Source organism: Sinohyriopsis cumingii, chromosome 10 (genome assembly GCF_028554795.1).
Source record: "Sinohyriopsis cumingii isolate HCF-2022 chromosome 10, ASM2855479v2, whole genome shotgun sequence".
Lineage (NCBI taxonomy): Eukaryota > Metazoa > Mollusca > Bivalvia > Unionida > Unionidae > Sinohyriopsis > Sinohyriopsis cumingii.
This window is the reverse complement of record NC_142970.1, coordinates 77806851-77823208: the sequence shown is the minus strand read 5'-3', so window position 1 is coordinate 77823208 and position 16358 is coordinate 77806851. Positions and strand designations below refer to the sequence as shown.

At 34.5% G+C, this 16358-nt stretch overlaps 1 protein-coding gene, 1 long non-coding RNA gene and 1 pseudogene across 4 annotated transcripts in view; 1 reads left to right on the top strand and 2 right to left on the bottom strand.

Moving 5' to 3' along the window:
• Positions 1–16358, bottom strand: part of LOC149790423 (uncharacterized) — a 460980-nt gene that overhangs the window by 2069 nt on the left and 442553 nt on the right. For 2 of the 3 annotated variants that reach the window (XR_016423843.1, XR_016423842.1), the window contains 2 exons: positions 4806–4955; positions 2627–2706 (listed from right to left, as the gene is read on the bottom strand). This is a non-coding gene — a long non-coding RNA (uncharacterized LOC149790423). Of the gene's footprint in view, positions 1–2626; positions 2707–4805; positions 4956–11368; positions 11568–16358 lie in introns of those variants that run through there. The other variant, XR_016423844.1, reaches the window with a different exon arrangement.
• Positions 11608–12864, top strand: LOC149790428 (uncharacterized). Its single transcript, XM_089972482.1, has one exon. It carries the CDS (start codon positions 11680–11682, stop codon positions 12862–12864), a length of 1185 nt encoding a protein of 394 aa, XP_089828608.1. The 5' UTR covers positions 11608–11679.
• Positions 13209–15373, bottom strand: LOC149790427 (uncharacterized; annotated as a pseudogene).

Here is a 16358-nt window from a genome sequence, read left to right as displayed (position 1 = left end):
ATTTAGTGAAAAAAAGCGTAATGATTGGCATGTATGTGTACGTAGTATAAATAAATTTATAGTTTTAACATGACTCAAAATTATGTAGCCACAAAATGTTCATTATCAATGTCCTACAAAAATGTCATCGATTATTGTAATAATAAAGCATAATGATACATTTCAAACACATCACTGAAATTTAAAGATTATCTGTCTCACTGTCACTTTACTTTAATGTTCTTTACACTGTAGGTACGTATTAAATCCGACCTTCATAGGTCACATTTTCTAAATTGTCATGAAATTTATTATTATGCACAATTTTGCATGACCCCTCACCCATAAAATCCCTGTATAACTTCTTTATGGATGATATCTTAGAAGTGTATCACTAATTAAAATAACCGATGAAAATTTATTTCACTTGTATGAGACAAGAAAAATGTGTTAGTAGATTGAACACTTTCATTTCCAGTATAACCAAGATCATCCCATACAAGTTTCTGAAAACATAAGACATCTTCATTATGGTAAAGTGCTGATCAACTTAAATTTTTTTAAATTCTGGTGCCAATAGCATAATGAAACCATGATAGCTGATACATGTAGTTGAAATCACCTTAGGAGAACCTTGGAAAGTGCTTCAACAGAGTGCCCCGGACAGAGGATGTTGGGGTTTTAATGGCTTATGCTCAAATAAGGGGTAACAGGAGTCTGCTAACGTTACCGACTACATTTCCAGTGACATGGCAAAATAACATACTCATAGACATTAATGTCCTCAAAGCATTTGCTATTACCAGTAAATGGGTTATCAATGGATGCAATATTATCGGAACATTTCTAACTCAATTGGCATGTGACACTGAAATATGACATAGAAGCAGTATATGTCAAATGTAACAGGAGGATTCACTGTCACTCACTGCACTGAGTGACTCAGGCAATGTGCCTTTATAATGAAGCTAAAAATATTGGCAAAATTCATGACTGAAATGTGAAAGTAAGTTTTGGTAGTTAAAAAAATTGGAGATTTGGAAAGGGGCTGTCCATTTAGTACATACGCATGGAGGGGAGCTGGGGTTAACCGTAATGCATACACTTGCGTATGGAGTGGTATAATGATAACGTACGTACGCATAACCTATTCGACTGGGTTCAGTTGGCATTTGAATTTTAGCGGACATGAGACAAACTTTTTAAAGTTACACAGTTATTTCTTGGATGCAGCCAGACATTCAGTGTCGGTGGACTATCTGTTTTATAAAAAAAACATAAATACTATTAATCCTTGATTGTTCATACGTGAATTAAATATAGGCCGTTATACAGAATTGGGGTGGTAAAGCATACGTACACAGGTTGGGGTGTGTGTAAAAAAGTATGCATGTGTACAGGGAGGGGTGTAGGGGTGAAGCTTTGCCAGACTTTTGCATACATACTAACTGGATGGCACCAAAGAAGCTGGTGCAAGCCTAAACTTAGTATGTTACCTGTGAAATCAAACAAACTGTTATTTAAAAAAAATAACACATAGGAATTAAAAGATCAACTACCAAAAATTCAATAACCATTGTAATTCCAACTATTGTCAACTTATTAATGGTACTGAAACTAACATTAGTGAGCAAGACAAGAAATTATGTACCAGCTTTTTTTCCCACTAGACACTGGCAAATTTAAAATTAAGAACTATCATGGGAACAAGTCCTATAATAAATAAAATTGAAGAATGATGCTTGATTGTGGCACCAATAGTAACATCAGTGCAGGTAATGAATGGCCATGACATCACTTTCATCATTTTTATCATCAAAGCGTGCTACTGAATAAATGCTCCCACCATAAATCTTTAAAAAAAAGGACAAATGTGAAAAAAGCGGTAAGCAGTTTAGATTCTGTTGATGTAAATTATTTAGTGTGTAACTATTCATCGTTTAATATATCCATAGTTGTTTACAAGTCTTTGATTCAGATTTTTTTTGCATTACAGAAAGTGAAACAAATCTAACGAAGCGTTTTGATACTTTAAGAAATATTGTATAATAATTAATAGCAGCAAGATAACTCATTTGTGAAAAAACAATAATTAAAACACACACTTAATAGTTTGCAATTTAAAATGTACCTGTTAAAATAAATTGATCTATCACCACTTGTCAATCATGTCTATCAAATTAACCAATCAGCGAGTGTAAGTTATATACACCTACAGGCATTGCTTTTGTCCACCATTTTCCTCTGACAAGCAGCATGTGGCAAAAATGAATAGATTATGATAAGTATTTACAAAGTTTGCAATGATTTGTTGATTTCTACATAGATAAGGGTGAAAATAAAGAATGTATACGGTATCCTAGTGGGACCCAAAGTGGATGCACGTTATGACAATAGTAACTGCAACAACACAATGGGCTTAACAAAACCTAATGACACTAATTCACATAAAACTGGCCGATGTATGCAAAACAAAAGAACATTCTTCAGCAGATACACTGACGAATTCAACATTAACAAAATATAAAAACACTTGCAAATAAGAAAACATGGTTTACCTTATCTCATGCAAAATGTACAGTAGCAAGTATAAGGAAACACAAGAACTTAACGTAAGAATGAACCTTCATCTTTCTGATTAACATACCCTAAAAAATAGACTTTAGTCTGGTAGATTTCTCTTTGCCTTTGATGATGCAGTCGTTCTGGATTTGCCCAATGCCATTACTGTTCAAATGAACAAATGAAAGAAAAAGAATATATTGCATTAGATGTCTATAAATCTTGCATACTATTCGTCAAAACAAAAAGGAATAACAACATACACATAATACATAAAATTGTTTATGAAACATATTAGATCATATTATTTACATCGGAGTCCACTTTAAGTCAGTACTCAGAAATAAGTCCCTACATTTCTTTAAAAAAATAACCCCTCATGCTGGCACAACAACATAATCATATTTTTTTGGACTGGTGACTGAAGGATTTTCAGCTGGTCTTTGCAACAGTGTCACTTTGTTATAATTGAAAATGTAACTTTCAATATGAAAAATCGGTGGTCACATTAAGCTTTATCACAGTATTGTGTGCTCTGATTTTATCTTTGCCTTATTCCAATTTCAAATATGGTCTATGTGTTAAGTATTTTGATTTGAAATACATGTAACATGAAAAGGAAAAGAAAAAGGTCAGCTTTTATATACTGACTATAAACTTAAAAACTGATGCAGACAGCATTAAGTTTCATAATTTTCACATGCTTGAACTCTTTAACTTTAAACGTGACTCTACATTTCACTGTTTTCATTGATTTTTTAATTAAGTTTGCTTATATTTTCACAGAGTGTTTATGTAAATATACCAAAATAACTGTGTCAATGACAGTGACACACACACATACACACAATATATATCCAGTTCTGTATTGTCTTCACAAAATTGTGAGCTTCATGTTTTAAGCTCATTTGATGTATCAGTATTATGGATAATGGGTATGAATGTGAAACCTTATGCAGCCCTTAAAATAAAAATTTCTGTTCATTTCATGATGTTATCAATTACATACTGAACCATACAATTTTAATAGAAGCAGAGATATCGAGTAAAAAAAACAAAATGGTAGAAAAGTTTATTTGAATTCTATATTGAAACACTTCTGGAAAACAAGCATAAAGAGAAATACTGCAAATTACGCTGGTCATTTTGTTCCTTCTTTCAGAATGATCTCTTGACAATGGATGAATTGTGGAATAAGAAATCAAAACAGGCATTGCCAACTTTTCAAAACAGTTTTTATTTTATCTTTCTTTTTTCATTTTTCCTATATTTTTTCGTCTGATATTTGAAAACCGGTCAAACAAAGCACTGTAGAGTTATAACCCTCTCAATAGTCTTTATCCTTACTAAAAAAAAACAAGTGCCTGTGACTGTAAATACTATTTAAGATGAATTATAATGTAAAGAATAACAAAGCAAACTAATAATAATTATTCATGACTAATGAGTTTGTGTGTGGTTTAGATTTTTTAATGAATTTTTTAAAAAATTTCCCTCATATTGCTATGATGTCTGCAGTGTGATTGTTTATAGTGATGTCTAGCACTGGGGCATCATGCCACAGACATTTAGCATGATGTCCCACCCAGTCCATTAACCTGACACCAGGCCGACCAGTCCTAACACTAACCTCTTAATGATGAGCGCCAAGCGAAGCAGCTGTTAGTACCATTTTTGTAAGTCTTTGGTATGACTTGGCCACAGGACTGAACCCATGACCTCCAGCATCTGAGGTGGACTCTCTAACCAATAGGCCACCAGAGCGGATCATGACTGATGAAGTCTAAAATAACTTGCAAGATGTATCGTTTTGTATCGATTCCCCATCTGTTGTATCAATATGTGTACCATAGCAGCTAAAGTATGCTGCTAAATGAAAGAGCAGATCATGAACATTCAAATTCATTTGCATAACCAGCATGTAAATCTGAAAATTAAATGATATGAAATCATCAATGTGAACAAACATTGAAAATTTGAATAATGCACTTAATAATAATAATGTGAAATAACTTACACATGATGAATTGAAAGTGAAATATATAAGACTTAATGGAACTATTGCTTTTAATACAGATACATAGCACTTGTTGCCTTTAGTGCTTGTAGGAAAAATTAATAATTGTGGCTGATACAGGGTAAAATATTTACTTTACTGTAAAATGGAGCAATTGAACACTTGTGACAAAGATTTTAAGTTTATATTAATAAATAACAGACAATTAAAAAATGACCATACAAAGCTTAAGGTAAGGAAAACGTACCATTTTTTATGACAAATTGAAATGTTCTTGTTAGCTTGTCTTTAGCATAGGACTCATCTATAATATTTCAACACAGCGAAGATGTCATGTGAACATTTTTTTGACTATAAGGTGACAAAGCCCTTCTGTAAAGATCCATGTAATTATCAGCTGAAATAAAGAAGGAAATAATCATAAATTACAATGATATTTTATGCGCAAAGGAACAGTAAAGATACTATGGTCTAAAGAAAAAACATGTTAAAAATAATGCTTAATTGATCAAATAATTTAACCTAAGAACAGTAAGTTTGGTGATTATAATATGGTGATAATGATGTTAGGGGTTCTCCATAAAGTATGTATGAAACAACTGTGATATTTTACCACCTTTCCCCTTACAGACTGCACAGAATATATTTTTGTACACCCCACTGTGTAAACATATTGGTGAGTCACCATCCCTTTTCCAAGAATAGCTGGGACAACTGAATTTTGCATGATGAAGTTATTAGGATATTCATTAAATATAAGCAGAGGTTTAAATTAATACTAAGTAATGAAACTTTACAAATGAAAATAAGAAAGTGTTAAACAGCAACTAATATTTAGTAGATTTTATCAGGTTAAAAAGTGTAGTAGTCAAAAATCAGAAAGTGACTAAATTTATGATTTCAACCAATCGAACTGGCTTACTGGAATATTTTCAGGCTTGTCATCACTTGGAATGACAAAATGACCGATTTCAATTTTTATCACCAGCTTTGACATCATCGAAATCATGAACATCAACAGTTCTTTTCATGAGTGAGAACTATTGTAAGCTGTGTATAATCATGTGACATTTAATGCTGAACTGTAAATGGTGATAAATTCCAAACACAACACATACATGCTTTTGAATCTCACTATTATAAAAGTAATTGGACAATATGTGTCAAACAGGTAATCAATGTGCCTCTTGGTTCATCCAAATGCAATATGTTGTCAAAAAATGGCAAGGTACCGCTTCACAAATTCTCATGAGGCATCAGGGTTTGGATTGCATAATATGTCAGATCATGAGATATCCCAACCGGTCCTGTGAGAAAATGAAGAATAAATATGTCTTCCACAATGTGCACCATGGGCAAGAACACTACAAGGTAATCACACTTCATAACTTTAAGTAGTAACTGGCTCTGCTTGACTTGGCATAGGAGCCACTCTGCATCTAACTCATCGGCTGGTTATGATTCTGACTTGACTGGCTCAACATCTCTAAATAAACATCAGTTATCAAGGGATTTTGACAACTGCAGCTGCAGAAAATGCTAATTAACAGTCACCCTGCTGCTAATGCTTTTTCAAAACACTTCACCCTCACTCCATGTATACATACTTTATGGATGACCCATTAGTTTAAGAGAAAAAACATATATGACAGAAAGAATTAGACAGGTCAGTATCACAAGCTTTATATAAATCATTATATAATAATGGTAAATGTAAATTTATATGGACATGTTATTTCAGAGGTCTCGGAAATGCTTAATCACGCGTATTTGGACGCCAATGTTTTATCTTGGATGTAATAGGTGGGCGGCAACAATCAAAGACTTGCCTGTCATGCTTCAGCCACCTGCTTAGTGGGTAAATGTGTTGATTCATTAGCTGTGTTGATATTTACATTGACATAATTTAGTGGCTGAAAGACCCATTGATATACAGGTTGCCATTATAAGAGTACATTAAAAAAGAACACGATGTAATAGCTGGGTGGCAGGTTGAAAGACTCTAACTGGTGGCTGGGTGGGACAATGTATTGATATTTACTGTGAATGAATTCAGAGGCAGAAAGAACCGGAAATGTAAATGTGGTCATTTATAAGAGTACATCAAATAAATAAATTTATATTTTATTATTGTCTTAATTTCTGAGCAAAGTAGAATAAGCAGTGCATGTGACCTCGGAATCAATACATGCCGAGACTTAAACAAAATACCATTCGCAAATTTGGATAAGTATTTTGGGGTTAAACAGCAAACTGACAAAGACTGTAAAGAGATTCAGAAGAGTACTCAAGTTCCTAGTCTAGAACTGATAGTTTGGATGACACAGTATCTAAATGTATGAAAGTGCTTGGAATAAGACATTCTTTGGACTGATAAAATGTGCGTGTGTGTGTGTTTAACGTAGCTTTAATAATTGTTCAGTCCTATCACTATGATGTCTAAAGTGCGACAGTTTATAGTGATGTCTTGCACTGGCGCATCATGCCACAGACATGTAACATGATGTCCCACGCAGTCACATTATCCTGACATGACACCAGGCTGACCATTCCTAACACTAACCTCTTAATGCTGACCGCCAAGCGAGGCAGCTGTTATTACCATTTTTGTAAGTCTTTGGTATGACTCGACCGGGGATCGAACCCACGACCTACCGCATCCGAGATGGACTCTCTAAACACTAGGCCACCGGAGCGGTGGGGGGAAGATGATGTTACATGTCTGCAGCATGATGCCCCAGTGCTAGACATCACTATAAACTGCCACACTGCAGACATCATAGTGATAGGACTGAACAATTATTACAGCTACGTTAAACACACACACACGCACATACTCGTTTTCCAGAAATCAACTGGCAAAGAAGAACTAGTATCTTACGGTCCTGTAGTGCATATAAAATATGTACATGATAGGTGGTGCTATGCAAAAAAAACTTAAATTTTCGAGATATTAAACCCGCGATATCGTAGGAAGAAATGTAACTGCAAGAACCAAACTAAAAGTAAATGAATTCTTACTAACAGCTTCATTATATATAATAGTACTAAATAGTAATAAAACAATGCGATCGTATTACCAATTCACGAAAACTGATAACGGTAACAGTCTGGCGTATATAATGTATGGTTTAAATTCCATTTTAATTTCAAAACTTATCTATTAAAATATAAACTTTTAACGTTTAATGAATTCAAAGTTACGTTTTAAACAATAATATAATAATAATAATAATAATATTTGAGAAATTGAGACAATCCACGAAAATTGATAACGCAAACAATGGTGTTGTCAATTGAATTAGTAGTTAAATATTGTAATAGTAAACAATATAAAATGTAATTATCAGCGCTTAAATAAAACGTGAAATGAATTATTAGTAATGGTTAAAATATATATACCACCAGCCCGATAACACAATACTATATTTTGAGCAGAACAAGTCTCAATGGCGAAAGGAACTAGGTTGTTTTCTTTAAAACCACAATGTCGAATGAAAACCGTCGTTTGTACCAAATTCATTTGCATATTTGCATATATGAATATTTAATGACTGGCAGGATTTCTCCGTTATCCCAAGTGATATCATCAAAATCATGAACCATAACAGTTCTTTTCTCAGGTGACAATTTTTGTAAGGTGTGTGCGATCATGTGACATTTCAAGGTGGCTTAGGATGAGTAATTAATTTAAGACACGCTTCTGAATCTCACGCTTATAAAAGTAAAGGACAATACGTGTCTAAAAGGCAATCCATGTGTCTATCCAAATACAATACTGTCCCAGTCTGGCAAGGTATGGCTTCACAAATTCGCATGAGGCACCATGGTCTGGAATGCATAATCTGTCAGAATCATGAGATAAAATAACTGGTCATGTCAGAAAATGAAGAGGAAAAAATGTCTTCTGCAAAGTGCACCATGTGCAATAAAACTACAACATATCACACTTCATAATTCTAAGCAGATATTGACTCTGCCTGACATGGCATACCAGCCACTTTGCATCTAACTCATCTGCTAGTTATGTTTCTGACTTGACTAGTCTTCATAAACATCACTGTTATCAAGGAATATTGACCCCTATCGCTGCAGAACATACTTAGCAGTTACCCTGCCACATATACAGGCTACTGCTTTTTGAATTTTTTTCAACACATCCCACCTCCACTCAATGAATACATACTTTATGCTCGACCTATTAGTGTCACAGAAAAAATAAAGTGACAGAATTAACTAATCATATCATTATCACAAGATTTACCAGTACATGCATTATATAATATACAGGTGACCGCTCTGGTGGCCTAGTGGTTAGAGCATCCGCCTCGGATGTGGAAGGTCGTGGATTCAAACCACAACTGAGTCATATCAAAGACTTCAAAAAATAGTAATAACAGCTGCCTTGCTTGGTGCTCAGTATCAAGAGGTTAGTGTTAGGACTGGTCGGCCTGGTGTCAGGATAATGTGCCTGGGTGGAAGATGATGCTGCATGTCTGGGGAATGATAAACCAGTGCTAGACATCACTATAAGCTGCCACTGCAGACATTATAGTGATATGACTTAAACTGTTTTAAAGCTATGTTAAAAATCTAAAACACATACTGTAATATACAGGCAAATGTACGTTTATATGGACATGTTATTCGCAAAACTCGAACAGTACTGATTGTTATTGTCACCAGATATGGATATGCACTGACAAAGTTATCATTCAACTTAATGCATCCGCTGAACAGACTTCTGATGTTAATGATCAGCTGACTGTAAAATATCAATATGATTACCATAAAGGTTGTAAAATGTCTGTTTTAGGAGATTTTTGGATGGATTTTGGTACGTATAGGATATGGGAAGATATGGACCAGTATATAGACCCAGCAAAGTCTTTACAACTACTATGGTAACATACATTTGAGTGATGAAGCTGTATAATGTATATTTATCATTTAAGTAGATCAAAAAGGGTCTTAAAACTTGTGTAGTTATGTCACAAAATTTATGAGACTCAGTCAATTCAGTTTTTGATTTAAAATGATTAAAATTCGAATTATTTGTTTCCTTTTGTTTTGATTTTCTGTTGTCTACTATACATGAGTGCTTTGATATTTCAGGTCATAAAGTCTACAATCAGCAAGTAAGTTAATAAAAACAATGACCCTCAAGATATAATTTAAGTCTGTTGTTGTCATTTGTATTAAAATGAATTTATTTTCCACTATAAATCAGATGGCTGTGGGAAACAAACAATAAACAGACGTTATATAAAGTCCTAGCTGTGAAAGGGGAGTTACTCTGATATTGCAGTAAGACCAGCAACAAAAAAAATAATCTGATAATGGCATATACTTGTATTAATGTTGGAAATTTAATGTATCATTGTGTTGCACAAAGTGTAATCAACTTGAAAAATGGATGCTACTTCTATGGTACTCATTATGCCACCTGTGCCCTACAGCAAGAGAAACTTATAAGAAAGAATTAAAGAAATGCATTTGTAAATAACCACCCACAATGACTGGAGTTGCTCTGTGATTGTTGCTGAGAATGAACAATCAATATGAGGATGAAAGTACATATCAACCTAAGACTGTTTGAACAACAACCGGTGTTCCAATGAAAAGTAATAAATTGTGTATAATGCAGCTTTCAAGTCAACACCTGTTAAATGCAAAAGCCACCAAAAAAACGACATTAACATGCTTCACATTTTGATTCTTATTTGCTAACAAAGATTCGATTTCCTAGTCATTGACCATCACAGTAATCATATGATCTAACTCTTATATAACATTATCAGACAACAAACTGGCTAAACATTTTGTTAAAGTGATAGAAATTTTAAGAAGATATTGATTCTATCTGAGAACATAGGTTAAGGATATTATTTTGAAACAGTAGTATTCATGGGTTTATTTATCAAATAGTGTACGTGTCAGCAATCCTGACATTTTCCCAAAATAAACTGGTGATTTAGAACCAGTAACATATGGTCATGTGGTACATATAAGTACACAATATGTGGTGCAATAGATAAAATAAATACCGAAAAGGTAAAAAATATCGAGATACCACAGAACCAGTATCGTCGGAAGCTAGGCCACACCATATTGGTTTTTCCACAGGGGCTCGTATCGTTACTTACAACTGACCTGTCATACATGTACTATTATACGATATTTATGTTGTCGAAATATCTAAAATGGGGAGGCAAGGGTCAGAGGAAACTCGGACTAATGTACTATATAATAACTAAAATATAGCACATGCATGACAGGTCCATTGTAAACAACGATACGAGCCCCTGTGGGTTTTTCAAAGATTTTTTTTTTTACCAGTCCTCGAAAATTAATAAGGGTAATAAACTAAGAAGTGTTTTAATCGGAAAGAAATGTAATTGCCAGTACCCAAATAAAATGTAAATTATTTCTTAGTAACGCTGTCAGTATACATACTAATACGAGTACTGCCGTGTAGACAAAATAATGCGATCTTATTACTAAAACACGAAAACTGATAACGGTCATAAATGGGTATGAGGCGTACTGTTTCGTTTAATTTCAGTTCTAATTTAAAAACGTGTCTATTAAAAAATATAAACGTACAAAGAATTCATAGATACGGTTATAATAACAATAATAATAATAATAATAAAAATAAATAATAATAATAATAATAAAACTAAAACTACTAGCGAAATAACCTTGCAATTCAACCAATCCACGAAAATTGATAACGCCACCAATGGCGGTCTAATTTCAAATAGAACTTAAAAAATTGTAATAATAAACAAAATAAAATGTAATTACCAGCGCTGAAATGAAACGTACAATGCATTATTAGTAACGGTTCAAGTATATACACAACCGGTCTGATAACATAATACTAAATTTCCAGCAGCACAAGTCTCAACGTCAATGTTATTTTCTATAAACCACAATGTCCAATGAAAACCATCGTTTCAACAAAGTCATTTGCATATTTGCATAAATGAATATTTAATGACTGGTAGGATTTCTCCATTATCCCAAGTGTTACTCCTCTGTCGAAGAAGCAGTATCAAGATATTCAAGACTCGGGACTGGTCAGATCACAGATACATTCACTCCTTAGCAAAGAAATGCCCAATTCGTGTTTTTCACTACTAATGGAAAAAAGAAGGCACAAAACTGAGAAAGTTGTGAGTTTCTTATCATTGCTAGATGTTGCCAAAGATATTAGAGCTGAAGTAAATAAAGATAAATTCAAACAAATGTTGCTTGAAAAAAAAAGACTGACTGATGAGCAAATAACTGAACTCAACAATGCTACAACTGAACAGTGTCAGTCTGATGTTTGGAAACGACAGCGCCAAGGTCGTCTGACAGCAAGTCTATTTCAGAAAATTTGTGGTAGGGTCCAGACTTTGAAAAGTGACATAAATGCTGATACGAAACCTCTCATACATACGGTGATGGGATATAAACAAGTTTTCCCAACCAAGGCCATGAAACACGGCATTTCGGTGGAGCCATTTGCCAAGAAAGTGTATAGACAAAATATGCGTCACAAACATCAGCATTTTCAATGCGACAATTCTGGTTTGTTCGTTTTCAATGATAAACCTTATATATCTGTGAGTGCCGACCTTGCTGTTTCCTGTAGTTGTTGTGGGTCTGGTTTATGTGAGATAAAATGTCCAGAGTCAATTAAAGACCAGATACCATCACATGAGAATGTACCATACATTCAGGTGGACAACAATGGGCAACATAATTTAAAGAGGTCTCACCCTTATTTTTATCAGGTGCAAGGCCAGATGGGAGTAATGAGAAGAGAATATTGTGATTTATTTATTTTCACTTTTCATGGTAACCTTATCATTCGAGTAAAATTTGAAGAACAATTTTGGTTAAATATCTTGCAAGATTTGACATGGTTTTGGAACCAATTCGTTATTCAAGAGCTTATGATCCCATCAGCAGCATCTGAAGAAAACAGCATGCTGGTAGCAGACATGAAAAGTCAGCCTGCAACTGCAAGTGTTAGCCCACTTGAAGCAGTAGGTGTAAACATGCTAGTACCAAAGTCAGCTAAAGCAACAGTATCCAAAACTGTTAGTAAGCGCAGGGCTGGACAATTAAGAAAACCCATTTACCTATGTGGAGTCTGTAAAGAAGAATGTATTGATGAACCATCAAACTACAAAGAGGAATCTGTGAATTGTGACAAGTGTGGTATCTGGGTCCATTTTAGATGTGCCAGAATCAACGCAGATAACCTGCCAACAGAGAAAGATGAGTGGCTCTGTATGAAATGCCAGTAAAGAAGTTGTTGTTAACTTGTGATCTTGCAGTTAGTTGTAAATGAAAACAAAGAACTTCATGATGTATGAAAGTAATTTTTAATTCAGTTTTTTAAAATATTAGTAAGAAAAGCTATTAAGACACAAATTAGTATAAAAATGGCCCTTTTTTTGAGTGGTCAATGACTTTTTGTGTCTCAATATCACAAATGCTGTTTGTGTATTAATGAAGTGCAAATGCATGTCATTGACATTAAAATATGTACGAATTAGTTTTTTGCATTTTTATATGTGATATATATGTGTAACAAACTTAATAAATGAAAAATAAAATTGCTATAAGTATTGTTATTATTATAAACTGAACGCTACTTTGCAGAAAAAAGGCTTCCCTTTCAAAATGATCAATGTGTGCAAAAGGTGCACTCTGGGTATGATGATGACCAATTATCTACGACTTCTGTGGGAAACACTATAGACAAGATTCATATATATGCCCATTTTAACATATTATATGAAATTAAGTGATATGCATAAAATTGCACAATTTTGGTCAGCAAGCATGTATCTATACAGAGCATAAAAATGGTTGCCTGCCTAATTTAATTTCTATATATAGGCTCTTTTAGGTTGCAAAGTGCACTGCAAACTGTAACAATGTCATCAATGTACCCCATCAATCAAATGGGTAATTCATTCCGTAGGATTCTGAATGTTTTCATACGTCGAATCACTTGCTCGATAAGAATGCGATGATTTGCAATTCTCTTTGTTTTCTTCACAGCAGCAGAAGGCATCTGTGAATGTCCCCGTTTTCCTGGTGGTACATGTAGGGAAATATTCCTTGCTTCACATTCATCAGCTATCCTGAAACCTTTGTCTGCCATATTCATCGAATATGAAGGGACCATATCTAAAAATCCACAGTCTGCTGTTAATGCTTTGTCACTAATGCGACCTGTGTATGCAGGTGAGACATATAGTATGGAACTGTTTGGTGAACATGCAATCAAGATTTTTACAATATTATGGTGTTTATAATCACACCAGGTGGCACTCTGAAGGTATAAATCTTTTGGTGTTTCTATAAACATTTCGGTGCAGTCTATGATACAGTGAAGATCCAGCATGTGTCTGAACCTCTCCGGTTTTGTTGCAATTAGAGTTTCTTCATCAGGAATGTAAATAAGGCTCTGCAGTACTGAACTGCATGCCCTTAACCATGCAAAGAAAATTCTTGAGCACAACGTTGCAGAGATGTCAAAGCGTCTTGCTAGGTCTTTGTGCAATAATCCTAGTCTTAATTTCATTAAAGTGAACAGAAATTCACTCCCTGAAGTAAGTTTCCTTTCAGGGCCAAATCGGTTTGAAGCCTTTGAAAACTTACGAGTGTTCTTTGCCATTGAATGTATACCAGTCCATCTTCTGTTCACTAAAGGAGAAATGTATGCATGCAGCTTGTCAAATGTGTGTTTTGACTTTAGCCCGGTGGAAATATTTACATCATCATCTGTTTTCAAAAGCTGGTCTACATATTTCTTTGTCTTAAGCTTCTGTACTTGTGCTTTTAATATTTCTACCTTCCTTGTCAAGTCATTAATTTTCTTTTGATATTCAGTTAGCACTTTCAGCAAACAAACAAACCATATATACCATGGCAGATCAGTGCACGTTTCTCTCCATAGCTTCTATGGGAGGATCTTCAGTTATTTCCTCTTCTTTCCTGGTTTTCATGTTGGCATCCTGAAGCTGAACTATGACAGCTACTGGATGAGCAGGTCTGGTGCTGAAGAAATTAATTCTTCTAACTCTTTCTTCAAATCCCTTGTATCCAAGCTTGAGGGTTGGTAGTGAATTCTGCAGTGTTGGTTCACCATTGACAAAATGCTCACTTCACACCCTTGAATCCTTTGATGGTGACCATAACTTGTTGCCATTTTTTCTGTCAATTAATTGCTTCCATCTGGCTCTCTTCTCTGGATCTTTTTTGGAAGTGGGGAAAGTAAATAGCCTGAAAATATACATGTATTTCATGTATGCAACGCCATGCATCATTACTGGTACACAAAGTCAGCTGCCATATAATTTTATAATTATCCTCTATTCTGTAATCTGTATAGTGTTTGGGATGGAAGTACAGAAGATTTTACATGTATTGCATATTTGTTTTATATTTTTTCTATCTCCTATCATCAACACTACACTGGTTGGTATAATGAATAATATCATGCAGCAACTAGTGCATTATATGACGCTGATAAATCTCTACAAGTTTTCCTTGCTCACTAAAATTATTTTCTCTCTGCCCTTTTGAGTTAAAAGGCGTCTTGTAAGTTGTACCCCCACCAACACTCTCACACTAAAATCATCCAGATAAAACGAAATAAAAAAGTCATACCTGAATGGTGGGTCACATTTACAGTTTTTCTCTTTGTGTAAGCATCCACAGAAGTCACACAACTGCTTTTTCCATTTATTTAACCAGTAAGTACTGTTCGAGCAGTCCTTCCCAGCACACGTTAATGCCATTCTTTTTTCTTCTTCTTTTACTCGCAATTCAAGAACAACAACTCTTGCGTACCTCGAGATGTACGCATGCGCACTTTGAAACTGTTTATCGGTGCATTGAGAAAACTATTACCGGATTGATTGGTACGCCAAAGAGCGTAAAATAGATGAAATCATGTTGCCTTCTTGTTGAGTGTGAGCGACGAGGTCAGTCAGACATTATCAAGAAACTTAAAACTTTCTTTGATATTCCAGTGACCTCATTCGCTCACACCACACTGAATACGTTCAAAGGCGTGATTCGCTGTCGTGACTTGGCTGGTTGATTGTTTTTTTTTTTAACGGCGCATCAGCACTCTTAGGCTATTTAGCGCCAAACAAAGTGTTACTTGTATAATCTTTTAAAACTTATAAAAGGTTCTACATCGACCAGCGATATAAAAGAACAAATGGTTGAAATTAAAAACGGTAAGATGGTAACGGTGCAAAATAAAGCTTCCCGATCAACGGGAGATGTAAAAAAGATGAATAGGTATTAAAATGGGACGGAATGTATATTGCATAAAACTGCACAAGGTGATAGCATAAAAGTCAGAGTTTAGAGTAAATATTTACGGCTTTCAAGAACTCGATAATACGAGTGATGTTTATATTATCAAAAAGTTCTTTCATATCATGCACAACGTAATAACGATCGCGCGTAGGTTGTAGGTCAAAACACTCTATCATAAAGTGCTTGACAGTGAATGGTTCATTGCAAGAAACGCACTCTGGTGGGTCTTCACCTTTTAGTTTGTGGGTGTGGGTGATATAAGTATGACCAATTCGGATTCTTGCAATGACTACCTCCTCCCTACGAATGGTTCTGTAGGAAGGAGTCCATTCTCCTAGAGTTGGTTTGATTGCATGAAGTTTGTTATTTACAGCATCATTCCATGATGCCTGCCACTTCTGACGTAAGAACTTTCTGATACAAGGTTTAAAATCTGTATATGGTATTTTAAAAT

Excerpts from the sequence above, each read along its gene's own strand:
- LOC149790428 (XM_089972482.1), top strand. The coding sequence starts at position 11,680 with ATGCCCAATTCGTGTTTTTCACTACTAATGGAAAAAAGAAGGCACAAA.